This window comes from Camelus ferus, chromosome X, assembly GCF_009834535.1.
Source record: "Camelus ferus isolate YT-003-E chromosome X, BCGSAC_Cfer_1.0, whole genome shotgun sequence".
Classification (NCBI taxonomy): domain Eukaryota; kingdom Metazoa; phylum Chordata; class Mammalia; order Artiodactyla; family Camelidae; genus Camelus; species Camelus ferus.
In genome coordinates this window covers 75758444-75783496 of record NC_045732.1, presented here as the reverse complement: position 1 = coordinate 75783496, position 25053 = coordinate 75758444, and the positions used below count along the sequence as shown (strand labels likewise).

Sequence of the window (25053 nt, the reverse complement as noted above, 5' to 3'; positions counted from 1 at the left end):
TGGAGATCAGGATTTAGGAATCAGTGACAACTTGGGTGAGGAGGACAAGGCTGGAACCCTGGGGACCACCTATGTTGAAATGATGACCAGAGGGAGAAGTGTGTGCTTAGGAAACTGAAAATCACTGAGCTCAGCTTCTAACAGAGCTGAGGGATAAACCGGCTGCCAGAGATATGTTTTTTTAATTATTGGTATTTCAAAATAGAGTTTAAAAAAAAGATACTGGGAGTCAAGGAATTCCTCTCAGCAGGGGAGGAATCCATCCCCCCTCAAAGATACTCATGGAATCCTTGTCCTCAGTTCACAGCTCAGGCAACCTGAGTTCATCTGTTCACTCTAAGTGTCTGAACAGACTCACACTCTGTTCACAAATGGGAGGAAAAGTATAATTGTTGGACAACCTACTGTACTTTTAATTAGATCAGAGACAGGGTAGACAAGAAATGAAGGGATGAATCTGAGTAGAACACTCTGCCAATATGGAAAACTCAAGCCAAGAAACAGAAGAATTTTTCTCAATTGCCTAAGTAATTCAAGCCGAAACAGGTATAGTGCCTGAAGAGTCTTGGATAATTATAGCTGTTCTGACCTTGCTTACATCACTGATAAAACTCTCCTTAAAAGGGCCTAAAGTAGAATATTCATACCTGAAAGCATGATTTCCCCCCCAGAGTCTATTTATCTACAAACGTGTGGGACTAGACAGCTCCCTCTCGAACACTTATCTATCTGTGGAGCCAGCGGAGGCAAGTCATTGCCATGGAAATCAATTCTAATTTCCGCCCATTTATCTGCTCTCCTTTCTATCTGACTCAGACAGAGGAATGTGAAGAGAAACTGGACTAAACCATCCCAGCCCCCAAATCCCTTCCCTTCCAAGGCCTGCGAGTGCAAATGTTGGGACATATGGCCTTCCCCAGTAGTTCAAAGTCAGAGCCATCCCCTTCAGTCAGTGTTTCTTTATTCTCTAAGGTCAGTGGTAGAAAACACGTCTCTAAATGCTGAACTGTGGCCAAGAGAGAAGGTTCACATTAGAAGCAGGCACTGCCCGGAAAGGTACTGGACACATACAACATGGATTTCTCTGTGGGGAGACTGTCTTCCGTAATCAACATTAAATTCATTTTTTTGTCCAACTTTCTTCGCAATTGTGAATTTTTCTCTCACTGAGGCTCACTGATAAACAACAAGTCAAACATAAAATCAGTTCAGTTCCATGACCACAAAAACACTACACCACAAATTTTTTTTTAAAGACACTGGATTGAGCTTTAACCACAGTCAATTGGCTTCTTTGTATACCATGAAAGAGTCTGACTTGTTCAATTAGAGCCCAATCAGGCGGGGGGGGGGGTTGCAGAATCAAAAGCACAGACATGCTTGGAACAAGTAAATTTCTGAATGAATGTCTTGGAACTAACATTCCTGAGGCCTGCTATACTCCTTTTTTCTTAAAATCATACAACTTGAACAATATAATAGTGCTATGGGGGGAAAAGGGAGATAAAATATTGAAAACAAATTTTCCCCCAGTAATTTTATTTTCTCATGTGGCATTTTCATTAAGGAAAATTTTCTGCATTATTTATAGGCTATATATTTTTTCCATTTCCAACTAAAAAATCTTTTGTTAGAAAATCATAGCAAGCAACAAGAAACAAAAACAAAATCACTCTTCCCAAAATTATTCCATATTTTAATGAAATATTTTCACTGAGGAAAAAAACTGTAATGCTTACATAATGCATACTTTTTTCTTTCAAAAAATAATCGCACAGATTTTAATTAGAAATCTCACATAGAAAAAGTAAAAACCAAAAATATTCATCTTCCCTCAAATAATTTCATTTTCTTATGAAATGTTTTCCATTGGGAAAAATATTTGTAATACTTATATACTGTAGAATTCTTCCATTTAAACAAATCAGCAATTTAATTAGAACATATCATGGAATTAAGTATTAAATGCATATGTACCTTAATACAAAAAAGTGCCTCACTCTCACGGAGGTTTAAATGCACATATGCACACAAACCTGCACTTCCCTGCACTGCTTTCCATTTAAAGTGAGATTAAGCCAGGTATGAAAATTATCCCAGTTCTATGGGCCCACATCAAAAGTGGAAAAGAAATCACAAGTCTCATATGACTTGGTGCTCCTCACACTGCAGAAAGTCACTGCGACTGGATCACAATTGTATTTAACGGGTTCAAAGCACTGAAACCATTGCTAAGGATGCTTTGCTTTATCCATTTTGAAGAGTGAGATGAAATGAAAAGAATATACAGAACTGAGAGAAAATAAACATATATTTTCAGTCCCAAACTACTTGTATATGTGTCAGTTCTCTTAAGTGAACTTAAGTTGTTAAGCCACCTGTTCAAAGTAATCAAGACAAATATAAAGCAATAGATATGCCAGTGGCACAAAAATCAGTGATTTCAACATTTCATAGACGTTGTTTATGTGAATAAGCAACAATTCTGGGATTATTTAAAGCAGTATATCATTAATACCTGAACTTCCGAATCAAAAGAAAAGAGATTCTGTCTTCCATCTCCTCTACTGAGCTTGTTTAGCTGTTCAGTTTCTCTTCCATACTAAAATGAAAACAAAGATGTATACACACACATATACTGAACATTACTTCATTTCCTTCAAAGCAGTATTAAATACCATTTAAATACCTAGTTAATGTGAAACTAGCAATCTGACACAGCTTCAAAAATATACTATTCTCCATTTCCAAGTACTTAAGATGGATAAAGAATGCTTGCTGGGCAGAGTGACAGTCTCCATTACCCATAATAAGCTATAGATCAGGTTCTTATACTTTCTATGTGCCTTTCCTAATATTAAGAATAGTATTCAACCCATAGTAGTACAAAAAAGAAATACAAAAGACTTTGGATGTAAAAGAGAATTAACAAGCAAGAAAACACTATCATTTACATATCCATGGTGCTAGCCATCAAATATTATATATAATTCTGATTCCATCACTTTAGGAAAAACATATTGGGCTGTATATTCTGGAACGACAAAGACTCAGAGGGGACACATTAAAATGTACAAAATCACATAAAGCGTAGATTAGGGGCTCACGGGTGTGTTCCTAAATTTTGGAAAATAGCTTTGAAGCTTAAGAGAAGAGTAAGTTTAAAATAGAAGAAAGTAACTTCTAAACTTGTATAAGTTAGTAGTCCAGGAAGAGGAATAAAGTAAAAATATAAATAGGTTTGGTGGGGGGATGGTATAGCTCAAGTGGTAGAGCGCATGCTTAGTATACACGAGGTCCTGGGTTCCATCCTCAGTACCTCCTCTAAAAAATAAAATAAATAAGTAGACCTAATTATCTCCCTCACAAAAAAAAATTTTTAATAAAATAAAGTAAATAGGTTTGGCAGGGATTGAAATGAAGAAATGGGTCATAACTTTCTAATGTATTACAGTATAGAGTCCACAGAGTGAAATATGTAACCTACTAAGACAGGTATGATAATCACCTCTGTACTTCCAAAATTGACTCCCTTCAAACACCAAAGAGCAAGAGTAATTAACACAAACGATGTCTGCTAACCAAATCCTCATCTGATGAAATTATTCATATACATACACATACACATTCACATAGAGAATGTGCTTTTCGTCTGAAATTAACATATACAAATCATTAGACTGAATACCATGTTCACTCTGCATCAGTAGCCCCTTGAATGAATACTTCTTTAATGAATGACATACAGTAATTAAACTGAATAAGAAGTAGCAGATAGAAGTTAATAAAGTCACAAAAATCTAGGAGTACTTCTTGGCGTCTAGGGAGAAAAAATAAGATTTTCCGAACTCTTAGCTGCCACTTATAAGTCTAACTTTAGGGGTGTAACTTTTCTTTTACAATCTCTACCTGTTTCACTAACTTGCCATGGTTTTTAACTTAGAAATGACATTGCCAAATGGAAATCCAGCATTAAAACTTTTAACAGCCATTCCTGCATTGTCTCAGTCGAAGGCAAGTTGCCATAAGAAAGATGTACCTTCATCAGTTCCGGATGCATGCTCCTTTCCAAACTGGCCATGATGTTCTCGGCTTTTCCTTGGCTGCTAGTTTCATCATCTGCAAATTCATTAAAAGCAGATGTTTCAAACCATGCAAACCATTACTAATCACCTAAGAGGAATATCCTAAGTATCTCTCCCACCCCATCCTCTCCTACTAGATTTATTGCAAAGAATTTTGATTATGAAAGCATAGGGAAAACTTTAATGGACTTTTGAAAATCTGCCATGAATTCCCTATCTGTTTTAGTCTGGTTGTATTTCATGTGTCAGAGCCCACGTAGCACCAACTCTTAAAAAAAAAAATCTATCAACCACCGTAGTCATTTTTAATGAAGAAGGAGGTCAACCTTCAAGATTAGGAGCTCTGTGTTCACCCTACCCAAAGGACATTCCCATAGATTAAAGACAAGGGCTTTACCTCGATAAGGAATCATTTAAAAATTCTGACCTTGTGCTGTTTCTACCGTCTCCTTTTTCTCTTGAACTAAACTGTCGGTATTGATCTGAATAATCTTTTTCAAAGTTATCAACCATTCCTCCATTTCCTGCTCGGTTTCAGCAGCCAGATAATGGCTATACTTATCTAACATCTTGAGTTCAAAAGCATGACGGCGCATTTTGGGGCACTAGAGGAAAAAAAGAAGAAGGTGTGTGTTCAGTTAGCTTAGTTGCCCTTTTAATATTAGATTCCATTAGTTTATTTATTTTTACTTCAGCTCAGCACATACGTACGTCAATACTTTCATGAAAGAATTGCTTCTTTCAACAAGGAATAGGAACTCAAAGATGATGAATGACCATGCCAAACATACCTTTTTTATTTCCCTCAGTACCGAGCACAGTAATATCCACACAAAGTTGGCATAAAATACTACATGTTGGGTGAGCATTATCATTTAAGGCCTTCTGACATCCTCTACATTTAGATAATCAAACTACCACTATAAAAAGAAGCCAATATTTTACTATTTCCACCCTACTTGAAGTTTTTCTGGCATATTTATAGATTTTCAAAATCAGCCCTTAAAAACAAACTTCAATGTGACCTGAAATAAATCTGGTACTTGCTTTATATCACACCATAAAATGCAACATCACTATCTAATTCACTTTACCATGCATCATATGAAAGGCATCACAGGAGTATAAAAGACTGTAGTCAGTTCACACTAAACAGTGGCTCTCAATAAAAATGATGAAGATAGCCTAGACTGCATAGCAGCACACAAGGAAAATAAAAGCCTCTTCTTGTCCTCAAACATGATGACACCTTCTTTTATGTTAGGACCTTCTCTGTCATGACAAAAGAAATGCTCCCAAATACCTCAGCACTAATTTCAAGAAAGGCTCAATAATTTTCCACTGCCTGAGCATTATTCAAGAAGGAACCAAGAAAGGTCCTCCTTCTCATCTTCAAAGTATAGTAAAGGATGAAATTAAACTGCTGTAGCAAGTCATAAAGATTTATCTGTTTGAAAATATTTGGGAGGGGGGAATCATAAATAGGAGGGGAGAGCAGAGGCTGGGAGCACCATAAAGGAAGGGCAATCCGGAAAAGGGCTAATTGAGAAAACCTGGGAATTACACACGCCTTCTTCCTTCCAGTGAGCTAAGAAAGCTGCCATACATATATAAAAGAAGGCACCTTCTACTCACATACATCTTCCTGTTTTTTATATTTTCTATTTTAAAGTGTTTTTTCATTTGCTCCTCATGACAATCTCATTTGTTAGAGTGAATAGATATGATTAATCCCACTATACAGTTTTCAAAATTAAGATTCAGATCGGTTGAGGGTGTTGAATCCCTGCCTCCCCATCAATGCAGCACTGCTTTTAGTCGACCATGCCTCCCTGGCTCTGTAGTGATGGCTCTTTTCTCTTGGGCCGTCAACTTGCTATTTAATCATCTTTCTGCCCTCTGCTTCCCACCCCGTCCATGCTAACACTCCCGTCAGTAACTCAGTAACTCAAATCAGCAAACATTTGTTAAGCCCCTACTGTGTGTGCAACTCTGCTAATTATTATAAGGGACCCAGACATGAATATGACATCTTCCCTGTAATCCAAAAAGGAATGTGCAGAACTAACCACAAATGAGAGTCCAATTCAGTGATAGGATAGAGGAAAAAGCACAGTGGGAGCCCAGGGGAGGTGGAGCTGAATTCCACCTAGTGGGCATGAGAGTGAGGAAGAAAACAAAAAACATTTCATGGCGGAAGAGCCATTGGATCCAAGACTTTGAAAAAAGATAAGATTCAAATAGGAACAGAAGGAGAAATAGATGCAAGCAGAAAAACAAATGAAAGAAAGGCACATCTGTAATAACTTATAGTGAAAAAAAAAGCTGAAAAAGAGTACGTACATATATATGTATAACTGAATCACTATGCTGTGCACTGGAAACTAACACAACAGTGTAAATCAACTCAACTTCAATTTAAAAAAAGAAGAAAGGCATATTGGAATGAAACTCTGTGAGTGCTTAGCCTGGTGTGAGTAGAGCACAGAAGGTACAAGAGATGCACGGGAGATTAGTTTAGGAAGTAGAATAAGGTCAAATCGCTGCAGGCCTGCAATGCCCTGGTAGGACCTTTAGAGCTCACTCTGCAAGACAATCAATCAAGAGCCGAAAGGTTTTGAATAGCCAAGTGAAGGACCCCATCTATGTCTTAGGAAGGTGGAGTGGAACAGGAAAACACATCATAAGGCAGGAAAGCAAGACTCCAGGCAAAAGAGGATAAAAGGGGGAAGTCAAGGAAGACAATGAGAATGGAAGGAAGGTACAGAGATTCCAGAGGCACTCTGGAGCCAGACTCCAAAGGACTGGGTAAACCCCTGAGTATTGGCACAGAGGGAGAGTGGAACACTGAAGAGGATTCTGAGTTTCTAGTCTGAAACGTTGTGGTGGATGGGGATGCCATTAACCAAGGCGGAAAAGTACTGAGGTTCTTAATAGTTGATCAATAACCCTCTTGGACAAAGAGAAAGATTACCTCTGTAGCCCTACCTGAACAACGTCAATGCAGGCGTCCAAGTAGATGCAACCTTTAGATTCTTTTGAATTTTTCTCGTCTTTATAGGAATTGAGAATATATGAACCATCAGGAAGCTGAGTTAAGTAAAAATATCGTCTCTTGAATACCTATGGGGGAAAAAACCAACAACACATTTGTTACATTCACATTGCATTTGAGCAAAAAAACCTTGAAGTTCTTGCCACAGGAATTATATCGGGGCAATCTTCAGACAACCTGGAGAAGTCATTAGGAATTATCATTATTTTCATTTTTTTTTATGATGGAGAGCTTGAAGTCAAGGGATTTACTCTCAGTTAATCAAATGTCTGGAGAAGAAGTTTTATAAAGTTTATAAAGCATTTTTGTATCTAAATCACTATCCATTTCACTAGAGCATCTTTTTCTCATCTAATTGCAAACCATGACTGGATTCTTACAATTTCGTTCATATCACTAGAGATCCAAGTATAAATATATCAATATGTACACACACACACACACACACACACCCTCTATTGTATCTTTACATGTCACCTGCACATCTTATTGCACTCACCTATGCTGTTCCAGTGGCCCCACTTCTGAGAATCCAGCTTATAGCACTCTCACAGGGAAACACTGAGAACCATGAGATGCCATCAGTTACTGTTGAATGCCCTGGGTACTGAGATTTGAGTCCAAAGGCCCAATGAGATTGTGCCACCCATTTGAAATTAGGGATTCAACCGTTAAGGAGTAGCCTGTCACTACAACTCATAATGGAACCCATACGGATGGGGAAAAGGAGGGAGCCTGATTCATTTATTCTGCCCTCTACCCTCCCCTAAAAAGAGCCTTGGACCTGATGAAGGAGGTAGAAAAAGGGGATTCTGATCTCTCTGATGAACCTACGCTTCCTTCAGTAAGCCTCAGACTGCAAGCTGTATCAAGCATTTGTTATAGTAAAATTCTCCAGGATAAGAGATTGAAAATCATTTCAGGGTGGGAATGGGAAGAGAGACTAGGAAATAGCCTGCTGGTGACACTTCTGAGGAAATGCATCCCTATGCATCCCATCTTACGCGCCGAAGTCAGTCGGCTTCAAGAGTCAAGCTCACCATTGTCAATCACCCGTCTGATTATCCAGTATGATCTCTGACTCTTTTAAGAACTTTAATTATGGAAAGAGTGTTATTTGGCCAGATCATTCTTGCAAACTACTTAACTTCTGGCAAAGTATCTAAAATATCAACAATTCATTTCTCCATGGCATGAGTAAGCAAAATGCAGAAACCGGTTAAGGGGCATTTCTTTTTAGGGAAACCAGTACAAAGAAATCATATGCTTGTAGTTGTTTTTGACTTGGTCAAATATCATTGATTTTGGAATGAATGACAAAAATATACCAGTGTGAGGAACAACCTAACAGGTTAGACTGGTAAATGCTAGAGCTTCTATTTCAGGGAGGGGCCATGTGGGCTATATGGTATCAATAGAAAGAAGTCCAAGCAGAAAATACCACCTTGTTTTTCAATGTCAGTTAAGTGAATATTACAGCATTAGGATACAAAGGTATAGAAAGTGGGTGTGGGTGTGGGTGTGGATGTGTGTGTGTGTGTGAGCTCATATAAAACCTCCATTTAAGTTTACTGGAACTATAATTGAATTTACAAGGAAAATGTAAACCATCATAGCAATGATATATATATTTATATTTATATTTATATTTATATTTATATTTATTTATTTATTTATTTATCCATGTTTGCTTATTTTCATGACAATAGTTCACATCTGTTATTAAAATGATAGAAACAGAAGACCTAAAATGACATCATAAGCTCATTCATTCCAAATGAACAAAACACCACTTTTTAAAAGTTATTACAATAATTCTGTATGATAAAAATTAAAATACATTTTCCAGGCAGAAAATAACATAAAAATTACAACTAGATTGGAATCTGAACTATGTTCAAATCTAAAAGTCAAAGTTTATAGATTCAGTGGTGCTGTCTGTAGAATCCACTTGCAGAGTCCTTAGCCAGCAACAAGGAAAGGGAAAATACAGAGTGAAATATTTGTGGCACACAGTCAAATTATAGCCTGCAAAATTTTCTTCATGTACAGCTGCCTCACCAAGCTTTTTTTCATGTACGGCTGCCTCACCAAGCAAAGAGGTTTTGCGGCAGCCACCTCTTCTGATATTAGCAAAGTGCATCATTACAATAGAGATGGAAAGGGATCTGAAATTACCGGAAATCACATCCTGTAATACTGCAGTTAGGTCTGAATGTAACACGGGGGCAGGTAGCTCATGGATCTGGGGAGAGAGCAGATGCCGGAGAGTCACAGGCTCTTCACTCTCACCCAGCACTCCTGCTCCCCAGCAGGGAAACTGTCCTCGACACTCGGTTTCTCTCCTTTTCCTCACTTGTGAAATGATGGGATCTGACCAAATGATCTGTAAGAACCTTTTTTTCATGCTCTACAAATAATTGTATTAAAAATGAGCAAATAACACAGCAGCCTTCCTAGCGGGGGGCCATACTCCCCATGCAATTTCCGACAGGCTAGAAGCACACAGTTTGTACAGTAAGGACATTTATTTTAAGTTATGTCTATAGAAATCAGACTCTTCCCCAACAACATATCTGGAAGATCTCTAAGATCTCTTCTTATTCTAATATTCTATGATTTATGTTAGGTTTCAACTTCTAGGAAGCTTTTAAGGTACCTTTCAAAGAAGAAAAGAGTATCCTAAATCTCTCATATGGTATCAAAAGGGAAATCAGAAACATGACTTCCCTGACATTCTTTCATGTTGCTATTCTGGGCATAGGTCTACATTTTTTTTTTCCATTTTGAAAAGAAGACAGCTGTTAAAAAAATGACTATATAGAACAGTGGTAATTTACTCCATATCATACCTTTCATCTGAAGGCCTCATGTCCTTTGTAACCAATAGCTAATTCTTTGAATGTCACTTAGGGACAAGCATGATTATCCACATTTTCCCAATAACAAACTGAGAAGCCAAGAGCTCACTCAAGTTCACACAAGGCAAGTTGATGGTAGAAATGGAATTAAGAATTTTATAACAGTGACAAACAAAGAGAATCTGCCCAAACCTTCCAATGGCTTCAAATCAAGGTTAGAATAAGACCCAAAATCCTCCCAATAGCCTGGGATGATATGCATGATCTGGCCTTGCATTACCTCTTGAACTTTATTTCTAATTATGCTGCTCCAGCTACACTGGTTTACCTGCTGTTCCTCCAACAAAAACGTCTCCTTCAGGCCTTTGTGCTCGCTGTTCCCTTGACCTGGAAGCCTCTCGCCACCCCATGTCTACAGCCTCTTTCAGGTCTTTGCTTGAATCTTACCTCCTCTGAGACGCCTTCTATGACTATCTGGCCTCCTCACAGCACCTTATTTTATCCTTTTCACTGAATGATCACTATCCAAATATATCCTATTCATCTATTTCTTTCCTTACTGTCTGTCTCTTTTAAACAGTTAAGGGCCATATCTCATGTACTGTTGTATCCCCAGTACCTCTAACAGCGCCTGGAACGCAATAAAATTTTGCAAAATGAATGAGGAATGAATGAATAATTCATTCTCCAATGCAGATTCTCCAGCGGTCTCCTCCAATAGAAGGGTGTTTCTCTGTAATGCCCATATTCTTCTTCCTCCTCCTCCTCATCTTTCTTATTTTTCCTACATAGTGAACACAGCCAAAAATTCCCCACCTTACTCAGTGTGATGCGTGAATCCTGACGAGTGGCCCACTCAGACCACCCACCCAGAGGAATAAAATACAGAGTTAGGCAAAGGAGAGAATTCTCTGTGATCAGGTCCTGCCAAGTCTCCTGAAGGCCCTGAGCTGTCTGGATGACAGCCTTTTGAACATTTACCATATGACCCTTTCTGGAGCAGGAACAGAGGCTTTTTGTCACGCGGTTGAATTAAAGACAGAAGGTAGGAAAGTTTGAGCACGTAGCATCCTCAAAGTTGGAGAGCCACTACCATTTTATATAACAAATCTCAAGGGTGTTTACCTATGCGCGTTACCTAGAGGGTAATTATTTACTGTTAAATTCTATGAATCAGGAGCCCTGAGCGAGGATGTTCTGAAGGCTTTGTCAAAGTAGGTGGCCAGGAGCAACGTAGAAATGGGGCAGGGGAAACTTCCTTGACTCATGTCTCAGACAGAACAGAAAAGAAGGGGTGGCGAGGAAGAGAAATCGAGGGGGCCAGAGACACACTGGGTCTCAGGGCTGTTCAAAGCAAAGATGAAAGAAATGATGGGGAAAAAAACCCATGACTTATCAGAAAACTGAGTCACAGTTAATTACACCAGAATGTCAGGAACGTCATCCTACAGAAGAGCCCCTACCAGTAGGTTGGCAGCCTCATACATCACTCATCGCTCTCCACCACATCACTTTACAGTCCTACCAAGTTTTAACATATTACTTAGGTCCACCTTCTAGAAAACTGCTTAAAAATCAAATAGCTTTTCTTAAACAATTCAATCCTATCTAAGCACTGGAAATTTTTTTTAACTATTTAGTTTGAAGCAAAGTCTAAAAAGGAGGGGCTACCATCCACCCTCCTCGTTATGACAAATTAATTGATGAACTCTCTTTGAGCATATGAGGGTCCTGCTCCAATTTCCACACTCCTACTATTAATATAATAATACTCTGTGACATCTGTGAAATGCTTACCATGTTACAGGCTCTCTGGCTAAGTCCTCTTCTCATATTATATAATTTAATCCTCCTAATGACCTTGCATGGTAATTATTATTATCATCTCCACGTTATAGAGGAGAAACTGAGGCACGGGGAGATACCAAAAAACCAAATCAACTTGATCTCCCCTGACTACCCAACTTAACCTAACACACTTTCCCTTATACACTGCCTGCCACACTCACCTCCTTTCTGATTCCCTTTCTTTGAGGCCCCCACCTTCTTCAAGAAGCCTTCCCTGACCCCAGATCACAGTGATCTGGACTCACATAGCACTTGGTCTCTGTACCACCTTTAAACAATATGTTATTACTGTGCTTCTATTTCCCCAAATAGGTTTTAAGCTCTACATGTTACACTTCTTTCTCTCCACCCTCTGCAGTGTCAACACCTTGTACTAATAAGGTATTCCATATGTATCTGGTGATGAATTCATTGATTCTGAATAGTGTTTGACACATAAGAAGCCCCTAATAAATGGTTTTAAAACAGTCACCAATGAATGAGGGAAAACGGAACATCAAAAACAAATTAGTGAGAAATCCATTATTCATTAGAATGAGTGTAACCGGCCTGTTAGCTGTGAGAGATGGACTGGTCGATTTGAGAATATAATGTAGTAATATATCAAAAATAAAAGACTTTCTCTTCCCTTTGTGCCAATCAACATAGTGACCTTGGCCTCCTAACAATTATTTTAATGTCATATGTGCTTTCTTAGGTAAAATCCTCTTTTGACTTCTTGTTCTCCCACTGCAGAAGGCAAAAAGCCCTCCCATAACAGTCAAAGAATAAGCGAGGACTTTTAGACTCTGGATAGATAACAAATGGCTCTCTTTTGTGCAAAAAAAAAAGAAAGAAAGGGCACCAGAAGTGAGTCATATATCAAGTAGTTGAACTTGCAACCCCGATAACATAGCAAGACACTTCCATGTTTAATTGCTAAGAACAGGGAGGAGGGCGCTTGAGGAATGTGACCATATTGAGCCAAGAAGATGCATAAAGGTGGGTGTCCCAAAGGGTTGGCCAAGAATCTGCAACAGATTTTTTTTAATGAAAAACAACTCTCAAGATTAGATTCTTCCTTATTCCATATATCATTCTATCCCCTAGAAAAAATAGTTCTAAATACCAAAGGAAGGTCATGTCCAATCTCAGAGCTATCCAGTCCACACTAAATTCCTTCACTGATATGGAAAGACGTTGAAAACAGCAGACGTCTCCAGCAGCTACTTGGGAAAGAGAGCATGTAAATGTGTAGCTTTCTCTTAGGATTGGAGTTTCTGCCTGAGGGATCATATCTGCTCTGTGTTATCTTACACTTTTCTCCAGAACTTTTCCAGGAACTGAAGAGTGGCAATTGGGTGTGTTCTCATTAACAAGAAAATACAAATTGAGGAAATTAATCACCTACGACAAGGCTTGTCTTGTTTTAACATGAACCCCGAGAACAAAGCAATTATGAGCTGACTAAAGTGGTCACTGCGCCCAGGCAACCAACAGAGCTTGTGCGTCGAGAGCTGCGGGCTGCCAGCATCCACCTCCGTGCAAGGAAGCGCTCGGGCACCGGGAACTGTGCCTTGGGGAGTGACACACATCATTAGCAGCTCTCCTGTAGCCTGGGTTCCTCGGGGCTAGTTCTCAGCCAATAACGGGGAAGCTCAGCAAGCCCTTCTGGGAACATGACAGTTGCACAAAATGGTGCAGACTCTATGTTCCCTGACCAGAGTTGGTGGAAAGGTATATACTGGGGAAAAGACAAATGTTTATTCCATAAATACGGGGTCTTCCAATATTCCAATGTGAAGAACTCAGTTTAGGTCCTTTGCCGGCCCCTTTTTCCCTATAGCCCATCACCATCGACATGAATGTGCTTGCAAAACTGTCTGGCAGCTGGCTAGGGAGGTTTAACTTTCTAAAGCAGCTCATATACAAATGACTTTGGCTACATGATTCCTATCGAATTATAGGTCATGTGGTTGCTTTCTCGAAAGACCTTAGAAAGTAGGAATCTTCCTCCTCAAAAGACTAGGAATAGACTTACCATATGACCCAGGATTCCTGCTCCTGGGCATATATCCAGAAGGAATCCTACTTCAAAATGACACCTGCACCCCAATGTTCATAGCAGCACTATTTACAATAGCCAAGACATGGAAAAAGCCTAAATGTCCAACGACAGATGACTGGATAAAGAAGCCGTGGTATATTTATACAATGGAATACTACTCAGCCATAAAAAATAATGCCATATGCAGCAACATGGATGTCCCTGGAGAATGTCATTCTAAGTGAAGTAAGCCAGAAAGAGAAAGAAAAATACCATATGAGATCGCTCATATGTGAAATCTAAAGAACAAAAAACAAAACAAAACAAAAAAACAAATACAAAACAGAAACAGACTCATAGACACAGGATACAAACTTGTGGTTGCCAGGGGGACAGGGGGTGGGAAGGGACTGGGATTTCAAAATGTAGAACAGATAAACAAAATTGTACTGTGTAGCACAGGGAAATATATACAGGATCTTGTGGTGGCTCACAGCGAAAGAGAATGTGACAGTGAATGTATGTATGTTCATGTATAACTGAAAAATTGTGCTCTACACTGGAATTTGACACAACATTGTAAAATGACTATAACTCAATAAAAAAATGTTTAAAAAAAAAGAAAACAGAAATCTTCTGATTTTCTTTTATCTGCTGGACTTGGCTGAGTCTTCCTAACCCTCTTTCCTTCATTTTAATTTTCTTTCTACCTTCTTTCATGATTGATTCTGTCTTCCTCCCTGGCTAGTAAATTCCCTGATTTCTGACAGTGAAAATGCCCAGGAAAAGGACTCAGACTTGCTGATAAAAAACAGTTTAAAAGGGTCATACATAACTTCAAACTTTCCAAAGGGCTGATTCTACATAGTTTTTAAAATTCAGAAATTTTTCAATGACTAAAGATCCGTAAACGTCCACCTCTATCTAAAAGACACCAGTCTACCCTGTTTTAATCCCTGTTAACCTGGAAGGATCTGCAGGGCAATGTCAAGCCACAGTGCATCAAGGAGGCGCAGATAAAGTAGGAGGGAAGACGCATGGCTCCTGTAGGCTGTTATTTGCTAATGAGTCATGATTAGTACCCAGATCCTGCTGTAGCTTCCTGGTTTGTCTGCTGTGAATTCGCAGAAGCTGTCAAAGCTTGAATTTTCCAACAGAAAAGCTTCTTTGCTTTTCTCAACCCTGTTAGCTCTAGCCCTGTGGTGCTCATTGCTGGAGCCACGAAAGTTGGTCATCAGTGTGGGCTGGAGGTCCGAGCAGGCAGGGGACACCCGATGCACCAAAGGTAAAACTGCCACCAGGATCAGGAAAATGACTCAGCCAACGCATACCTGAATCTTCTTCCCACTTGCTTATGAGACACATTAGTCTTCACTTCAAAGACTAATGCAGGAGAAACAGATAGAAATTTTCCTTCCGGAAGGTCTCTAAACTCTGCAGTCCTTTGACTCAGTTCTTCTGTCCTGTGTCTGAGCCAATCCAGGCCTGAAGCAGGAAGAACGTATATGATCCCCACCCTGTAACAAGGCACCTAAGGACATAAGCCTGAGGCCCCCGGTGCACCTCAGTCACCGGCCTGGACTTCTTCGGCCCTCACTCCAAGTTCCAGCCTAGCAACCAAGAAACTGCGACCCACACCCAGTCCTCCCCCTGCCTGTCCCACACACTCCCACGCCCTCTGTTTATATACAGAGAGAGAGCCCAGTAAACACTGCAAGTTTCTACCACTTTCAAGGATGCTCAACTAAATAAGAGTTAAAACCCAATTCTTACAGGAAAAAAAATATCTTGGCAAAAATCCCTCAAACGCCTTTGACTGAATCTGGCTGAACTTTCCCCTCATGCCCACTCTAGCCGTGATAAATCCGGAAATACACTACAACTGCTATGGTTTAAGAGGTAAAACCAGAAGAATATAGGATGTGTATTCAGCTCCCAGAAATCGAAAATGAAGAGCCAGAATCCATCATAGAGAAGAAAATGAAATCCACAACCAGAGACAATTTCCAAAGCTCATGAAGACCTTTATATTTCAAATTATTCCCCAATCTTTATACCCCGCCCCTTAAAGGAGGCACTGAGGATTGAACCTAGGACCTCACACATGCCAAGTACGTCCTCTACCACTGAGCTAGACTCCCCCACCCCCCTTCATTTTTTTAAAGAACTGTGTAGCACATATGACCAAGTTGGCTTATTTTTCTTTTCCTTCCTTTGCCTACTGTTTGGTAGAGGTTTTAAAAAGAAAGAAGTATTTTTATGGTATGTGGATTATATCTCACTAAAAAAAAAAAGAAGTGGCTAAAATATGAACAGCTGGGGATAAAAAGAGGCAACGCAAAGCGCCTAGCTCAGCAGCAGCAGAGCAACAATTAGCTGGAGACAAGCAGCAGCTGTCCCCTTCACCCTTCAGCCAGGCCACGTGGTCACCAGGTTGCCTCAGACCCACCACCCACTCCATGAATTTATGGTTCCCGTCTGGCCCCTGTGAGTGGTGGAGTTTGCAACCTCGGGGATAGATAATACAAAAAGCTAAACAATCCATCTTTGACTAACAGATTGAGTTGCTTTTCTATTTCTGTTGTAACAAATTACCACCAACTCGGTGGCTTAAAACAACACAAATGTCTTATCTCACAGTTCTGTAAATTAGAAGTCCACCATGGGTCTCACTGGGCTAAAATCAAGGTTACAGCAGAGCCATGTTCCTTTCTGGAGGCTCTAGGGGAGAACCCACTTCCTGTCTTTTTCCAGCTCCCCAAGGCTGCCCACATTTCTTGGCCCTTCCTCCATCTTCAAAGCCAGCAACACAGCACCTCTCTCTGACCTGGCTTCCACCCTCACATCTCTTTCCCTAACTCTCCTCTTCAGTGTCCATCTTCCACTCACTAGGACCCTTATGATTACACTGGATAATCCAGGATAATCTCCCTACCTGCTGATTAGTGATTTTAACTCCCCTTTGCCATGGAAGGAAACATTTACAGCTTCCGGGGATTAAAAATAGACACCTTTAGGGGGACTGTCACTCTGCCTACCGCATCCACCAGTCTGTATTTCACGAATTCTGAAAGCAAATTTAAATCATGCACTTTTTACAGACAACTGTACTTTGCTTTATAATATATAAGCCACTAAAAAAGTTATATGTAAAGCAAAGGATAATTTAAAGGCATTAGAGTAACTGACTCTTGAAAGGAATCCTGTGGTGAATTTTGTAAAAATATTAATTCCCTAATGTCTTGTTTTATGAATCCAGATTTCCATACATTATATTTACTTTATATTGGACTAAAGCTTAAGTATGGGTAAAACATTTTAATATTTTGAGAAGGTTAGGGGAAGGGAGCGGAGTCAAAAACTAGACAAACATTTTCTACCAAACGGCACAGAATTATCACCTTCACACACGCATTTCTGAACCTGATAACTCTGATAGGAGACATAAAGACCCAAGACTCTATTACATCCAATGGAATACTACTCAGCCATAAAAAAGAATAAAATAATGCCATCTGCAGCAACATGGATGGACCTGAAGATCATCATTCTAAGTGAAGTAAGCCAGAAAGAGAAAGAAAAATACCATGTGATATCACTCATATGTGGAATCTAAAAAAAAAGGAAACAAATGAACTTACCTACAAAACAGAAACAGACTCACAGATGCAGAGAACAAACTTACGATTACCAGGCGGTAAAGAGGGTGGGAAGGGATAAATTGGGAATTCGAAAATTGTACCTGTTGGGGAGTGATGGAAATGTGAGCTATCCTGATTGTGGTGGTGGTTTCATTGGTGTATATACATCTATCAAAATTCATCAAAGTGTACATCTGAAATATGTGCAGTTTACAGTACAGGAACCACACCACAATAAAGGTGTTTTTTTAAAAAAGACTCTTTTAGAGTCTCATAGTGAATGAGCACTGATAGTGTTCTGGTTCAGATCATAGCCTCAGGCATGAGCCTGCCCAGGTTCAAATCCCACCTCTGAAAACATGAAGCTGTATGACCTTGGGTTAATTGCTGAATTCCTTTTTGCCTTACTTTCCACATTTGTAAGCCAAAAATAACACTAGTACCTATAACATAGGGCTGCCATGAGACCAAATGAGATACAGAATATAAAACACTCAGCATAGTGACTGGCACATGTTAAGTCCTCAGTAAATGGATTTTCTCATCATCACTGTGGGCCTGAGAAATATACGAAGCATCCAACAACTTGGATTCATTATTTTCAGGGTTTGAAAATGAAAGTGAGAATAGGACACGACCACTAAATGGAAAGCAGCAGGCAAAATATTAAATTAAGATAAAATTTGAGTCTTCCCTTGGTAGACACCCATGGTTTCTGCTTGCAGGCAATGTGAAAGAGAGAATGACCTTTAAGACTTAATGGAAGTGTGAATCATCCTCAGCAAGCCACATGAGCTTGTATTGAATATCTGAAAGAACAGTTATATTTGGGATCAGAGAATAATTTGTTTTTCTGCTCAGAATCTTCAAGTAGCTTGTTAGACTTACCTTTGGATTTTAATGGCCTGCCACAGCCTCCCGAACAAAAGCTAACCTCACGTCTGAGGCATTCAAAGCCATGCCCAATTTTATCCCTCTCTCTGTTTCTAACTTTATCTCGCACAAAGCCCATACACAAACTTGCTATTCCGGCCAAGCTTTAAAACTCTCCAGTTCTGACAGCACTAAGATACCGCTTCGTATAGTAGTTAATTTGGTATGTTTCTTATCTTGTCTGGAGACTATTGGAGGCCAGGGACCCCATCTCAGATATCCAGATATTCCCCAACAGTGATCAGCATATAATAAGCCCTTAATTAACATTTGCTAAATAAACGGAGTAGCCTCTTCCTCTACTCATCACATCCATTTCCACACAGAAACCTTTGAAGCCCTTTTGTTTCAAAGCTCTTTTCTTCATTCAGCTGGCAGCCTCCTTTTTAAACATCCTGATTCAGGAGATAATAATTACATTTCTTTTAAAAGGTGCACATCTAAATTTATCCTGAGGTTTCAGATTTTTTTCAATTCCAGACATCTGTGAGAATCCTATCATGTAAGATCTTTTGCTAGAGCTCCTTGTAAAAAAATTTTTTAAAGATATATTGTTTCCAGACAGACTACTCATGACAATATCCTTAAAATGATGAAATAATATAATAACTACATCTTACCTTCATGGTAACTGTGATGGTGCTATTCACATTGGCTTTGTGCAACCAGCCTTGTTTTATCACACCACCCTTCTGAGAACATAAAGAAGACGAATCCTGAAATAGAGTGAAGACCATCAGTGAAAGAGCAGCCAGCCACTCGTCTAATTGAATGGGGGGGGGGGAGCACATACTAGGCTCTGCCCCATTTTCCAAAGCATAAAGTTCCCCCTCCCCCTTCCCCATGAAGATGCCTGATTAAACTTGATATTGTTAACTAGAGGATGAAAGGCTACCGTGCACACAGTAGGCACTCAATATTTACTGAATCGTATGGGCTGTCTTCTAGGAAAGTCTTCTGCATTACGTAAACAGGCAAACTGCACCTCAAAATGTCACAGACACCCAGGCCATCTGTCCCAAGAGGGATCTACCAGGCAGGAGGGTCTAGATGAATCACCACACCACATGCCCAGTGCGGGAAAAGCAACTCCACCAGCGTGTCCCACAGGTGGGAAAACATGTTTATATACAAATTACAGCCCGTTTCACTTGACTTTTCCCGAACTCCATTTGGAAATGCAACCATTTAAAAAAAATTTTTTTAAACATTCAATTAGCTTGAAACGTGGCCATACATCATTCAAAAACAATTCTCTCCCTCATCTTTTCTCAGGGAAATCGCTCTCAGCAGAAATGACCTTGAGGAAACCAGTGCAGCTGCCCCCATCTTTACCTCATCCTTCTCACAGTCCTCATCAATCTCAAATACGTGATTGGGAATCTTTTCTGGTCTCAGAGATTTGCTGAAAATGCAAGAGAATTGTCTTAAGACACTGAAAAGAACGGACAGAGGTAAAAAAAACCGAAAGCAAGATGAGTAGACTCCTTTCTTTCACAACAAGAAAATGCCAAGACAGAAGGAAGAGAAATGCTTTTCTCCTTTCCAAGCTCAGATTCTCCCCTCTGACTAAACTTGCGTTACCTTTTATCTAAGGACTCCCTCGGTACAGCCAGCAGCAAAGACTTAACTAAGCCCAAATACTTAGGGAGGGCAGAAATTGCTAGGAATACATGCCAGAGCTGTCAGTGGTGATAGAACTTTCTCTTTCCCAAGCCAAAAAGCAACCTGGTGTCACTCTGGCTCTTGCATCTGTTTGCTGTATGCCCTCAGACTGATCATCTTAGGACTCCGTTTTATAGGACATCTTTAAGACTCAGTTTTCTCCTCTGGGAAAGTGCTTTGAAAACTACAGAAGGCTCCACCAAGTCTTATTTCTCCAAAACATTTCCTGAATGATATCCTATGAAGTTAGTATTACTGTGGGTACAAAAGGGGAGGAAAGTCAGTGCTCAGACTGAGTGACAAGCCCAAGGTCATCCAGTTAGTAAATGGGAGAAATAAGATTTGAACTCCAACAGTCTGGCTCCCGGGCCAGTGTGCTCACGGCAACCCTTCAGCTCAACTGAAAGAGATGTACTTTTATCAAAAGATGTCATGCCACCAGATTGAGTCAAATAGCTTCTAGCTTTTTCTTTGACAGCACTAGAAAATGCTCACTACATTACCCAAAATCAAAGAAAGATGATTGTATGGTCAATATAGATGTACCAAAGCCAAAAAGTGAACTTACACATTTTAGGAAAAATTTCAATGAGCAAAGTTAAAACATATCCAATTACCCAAAACACATTTACCACACATGCTGGTTGTCTGAGGTTTTGTCTTATTATAAATTATAACTGAGAAGTTTCACAAACAGTTAAAAAAAAAAAAACTTCCTCTTCAAAGTTTCCCTTAAATTCTAAACTTACCATGGCAACATTCGAAAGTCCCCAGAGAAGTCTTCATACTTGTAGTTTACCACGTGCCAATCTGTGCTATAGGTTTTAATACACTGAAAGAAAATAGGAACCTTTAATTTGAAATGTAGGAAAAGTACACATATATCTACTTTTTTTAAAGTCTGGTAATAAGCTGATAGATCTTTTAAAATCTTCTGGGGAATGTTGGTACTGTGATCTTCCTTTGGGGATTAACTGTGTCTTCCTAAACCAGGTGGTGGCAATAAATCCCAATTCATATGCTTTCTTGGACACTCTGACTCCAAGTCCAAAGAGTATTAAAATCAAAAAAAAAAAAAAGACTAAGAATACATGCTACTTGTGAAAGTGTTTAAGCTGTATCCTCCGTATCACATCATATGGACTTGTTACGTAGGTTTATTAAGTTATAGTAATTTTCCATTTACACTAAAGGAAGAATATTTTAAATACAGTATATGCGGGGAGGGTATAGCTCACTGGTAGAGCACATGCTTAGCATGCACAAGGTCCTGGGTTCAATCCCCAGGACCTCCATTTAAAAAATGCATAAATACAGGATGTGATTTAGGCCACTGTTCTTCTGTGGCCTTTCAGCGTCTTACCTCTTTGACAAACAAACTCTGGGCCCTCTTCTCACCATCTTCAGGTACAGTGGACTGCACTGTTCTGCGCTGACGACTTATCACTGAGATCTAGACGACAAAGAACATTCTTGCTATACAAACCAGGCTGGAAAATGCAGTTTTATTCTTTAAAGAAGTGATTGTGAACTCACAGATATATCTTCCATTGGAAACATAAGCAGGTCTCTGAGGGGGTCACTATAAATCTGGGTTTTTCTTTGGGCGATAACATTCTCATAGTCCAAGGGCTCAACAACTTTGGTCTTTTCCTTAATAAGAGACAAAAAGAAAGTTAATACCAAGGGAGGGTATAGCTCAGTGGTAGAGCACATGCTTAGCATGCACAAGGTCCCGGGTTCAATCCCCAGCACCTCCATTTAAAAACAAAAGATAAATAAATAACCTAAACACCTCCTTCCCCTAAAAAAACCTAAAGAAATAAATAACAAAAAAAATTTTTTTAAGTTAATACTGTCGAACAGTTAGTACCGTTAAAGCAGTCATGAGATAAGTTCCTCATCATGTGTCAAAGATACATTATTTCACAAAAGAAGGGATTATTGACAGTCAGCACTTAAAGGAGACACTTCTACAGGAGAAATATTCTCCATAATTGGACACACGCACCAAACACATATAAACACACAGAGGCCTCTCTGCTAAAGACAAGAGTTCAGGAGAGAGATCACTGTACTCTGCTTACTCTTGTGCCTTCCAACAATTTATTGAATTGAAGGTTAAACAAAAAGTGGTATATTTGGAAGCCCGTCAATTGATATTTACTGAATATGCACTATTCATTAGGTAACGGAAGGGGAGAAAGGATCGACATTCACGTGTCTACTCTGCACCGGGCATGCTGTCCAAAGGATGTATCAAGTTCCAGCATAGCTGGGGCGAGCATGGGTACTGGAGATGCTGGAGCTGGTGGGCAGGGCATGAAAGGATGTGGTTCCTGGTGGCAAAGTCAGTGGGTCCCTGTTGGACTCCCAGGTGACCTGGCCTTTGATAGTAGGGTCCCAGCCTGAGGCTAAGGTTATAAGAAGCAGGTTACTGACTTTGAGAAATCCAGGGTGTGATTTATTAATAAGAGTAGTAATAGTTAGCATTTACTGAGCCCTTTCTAGATGCCAGGCACCATGCCAAGGACGTTCTCTACATTTTCCCACATAAGAATTGTAATAATCCTATGAAATAGGTTTAATCTTTGTCCCCATCTTACAGATGAGGAAATCCTGGGCTCGATTCAGGCTAAGTAGAATGCAAACCTGAGTCTGTGACTCCAAAACTCCGTTCTTTCTACCTCCTGCAGACTTTCCTCTCCTGAGAAATACACAAAGATACCAAAGTTCAATGTACTGAACTTGGAGTAGGATCCCATCACCTACCCTTCTATCAACTATTCCTTCACTGAATTTACCCCAATCTGATCTACCATCTATTTGACCTCTCTGCTTGTTTAAGGGCAGGGATTTTCCTTTATTCGTCCACTGCTATAACCCCAGCACCTAGAACAGTCCCCAGCACATGGTAGACATTCAATCATTAGTGCTGAATGAACTTTTAGAGATACTCAGATTCCACCACAGCCATGTCTCAACACACACATCAAAACCAAGGTGGGTATGTATTAGTGATTTCTAGTAATAACATTTTATTTAAATTATTTTTCTCAATAATTTTATAATTTAAAACTGTATAAAGAAAACTTGAATTTAAGATATATTAACACTTAATATCATCATGGGTGAATTTAAGATACATTAAAACTTAGTATCATGATGGAATAGGGGTTCTATTCATATTTGTGTACACAGTATTGGAGGTAGTCTCCAGTATACTGTATCCAAACAATCGTGTGAGAACTGTTTTTATACGTGGTTCACAATAGGTCACAGCTATATCGCAGTTTCATATCTGAAGGGCATCTCAGAGCTTCCTCTGTAAGATTACTCAGAAAGATTAGAGTAAACCACTCTGACAAATGAGAATCAGTGTTCAACAAAGTCTAAAAGATCCTAACAAAAACAGTATAGAGGTTCCTCAAGAAATTAAAAATAGAATTACCATATGATCCAGCAATCTCCCTTCTGGGTATATATCTGAAGGAAAAGAAATCATTATCTCAAAGAGATATCTGCACTCCCATGTTCATTATGGCATTATTCCCAGTAACCAAAACATGGAAACAACCTAGGTGTCCATCGAGGGAGAGATGGATTTTTAAAAAGTGCTATATACATATAGATATATGCAATGAAATATTGTTCAGTCATAGAAAAGAAGGAATTCTGCTACTTGCAACAACCTGGATAAACCTTGAAAGCATTATGGTAAGTGAAATAAGACAGACAGAGAAAGACAAACTATATGATATCATCTATATGTGGAATCTAAAAAAGAGTAGAGTGGTGGTTGCCAAGGGCAGGGGGTGGGGAAAACAAGGAGATGTTGGTCAAAGGGGACAAACTTTCAGTTATAAGTTGAGTAAGTGCTGAGGATCTAATGTACAGCATAGTGACTATAGTTAATAGCACTGTAGTTTATACTTGAAATTTGCTAAGAGAGTAGATCTGAAGCATCTCACACACAAAAAGGTAACCAGGTGAGGTGACAGATGTGTTAATTAACTTGACTGTGGTAATCATTTCACAATGTACACATATATTAAATCATCACATTGTAAACTCTAAATATATACTTTTATTTTTCAATTATATCTCAGTAAAGCTGGAGGAAAAAGATCCTAACAAAGATATACTTCACTTCAAGTCTTAAATTTGGATTTGCAGACCCATGAGATCAAATTAAACAGACCATCCCTATTATGTTGGTGGATACCCGTGCAAAATGAGTTGAAATGAAAGAAAAAATTCCGATTTGGGGCATGCAGAGATTTTCTGATAGGAAAATTTGACCCCCTCATCCCATATGCATCATGTTTTCATGGACCGAAGTGAAAGGAAGCTACCACTGTGGCTTCCAGCTCTCACACTCAGTCTGTGATCAATTTCTCAGAGAAGTTAAACGAATAAAGCCCCATCTAAGAAGGTGAGCCTTAGGGACTGAAAATAATTTCAAAGTCTTGCTTTTGGTACCAACTATCCTCCCAATACAGATTGCAGAAACAGTCCTCAAATGTCGATGTTTAACCTGTTGAATTAGCATCTGTTAATCTCTCTGTACAATAATTTCCCAAGTACCTGCTGCAAGTAACTTTGTTTTGTTGGGGTTTTTTTTTGGGGGGGGGAGTAATTAAATTTACCTCTTTATTTATTTTTAGAGGAGGCACTGGGGATTGAATCCAGGACCTTGTGCATGGTAAGCACGCATTTTACCACTTGAGCTATATACCCTCCCCCTCAAGTAACTTTGAAAAAGAAAAAAAAGAAAAATCCTCCTTGCACTTTCTAACGTAGTTGTCAAATGAATACGCAAAAGATTATGCCAAAATGAATCCCTTGTTTAAATGTACAGGAGAGGCCTTCTAAACATGAAACTTCCAGCTCTTCATGTGTTTTAAAGGCCATGTATTCATCCTGTAGAAAACAAGGT

General features: G+C 39.3%; 1 protein-coding gene across 3 annotated transcripts in view; it reads right to left on the bottom strand.

Annotated features, from left to right (window-relative positions):
- DOCK11 (dedicator of cytokinesis 11) overlaps positions 1–21846 on the bottom strand; it is a 129863-nt gene extending 108017 nt beyond the window's left edge. For all 3 annotated transcript variants that reach the window (XM_032475843.1, XM_032475845.1, XM_032475846.1), the window contains exons 1-9: positions 21651–21846; positions 21478–21567; positions 20864–20946; positions 19785–19854; positions 19070–19165; positions 7074–7208; positions 4513–4690; positions 4040–4119; positions 2519–2602 (exon numbers count right to left, since the gene is read on the bottom strand). In XM_032475843.1, the coding sequence (XP_032331734.1) occupies positions 2519–2602; positions 4040–4119; positions 4513–4690; positions 7074–7208; positions 19070–19165; positions 19785–19854; positions 20864–20946; positions 21478–21567; positions 21651–21839 (1005 nt within the window). In that variant the 5' untranslated portion in view covers positions 21840–21846. The remainder of the gene's footprint in view (positions 1–2518; positions 2603–4039; positions 4120–4512; positions 4691–7073; positions 7209–19069; positions 19166–19784; positions 19855–20863; positions 20947–21477; positions 21568–21650) is intronic.
- Between the last annotated feature and the right edge of the window lie 3207 nt (positions 21847–25053).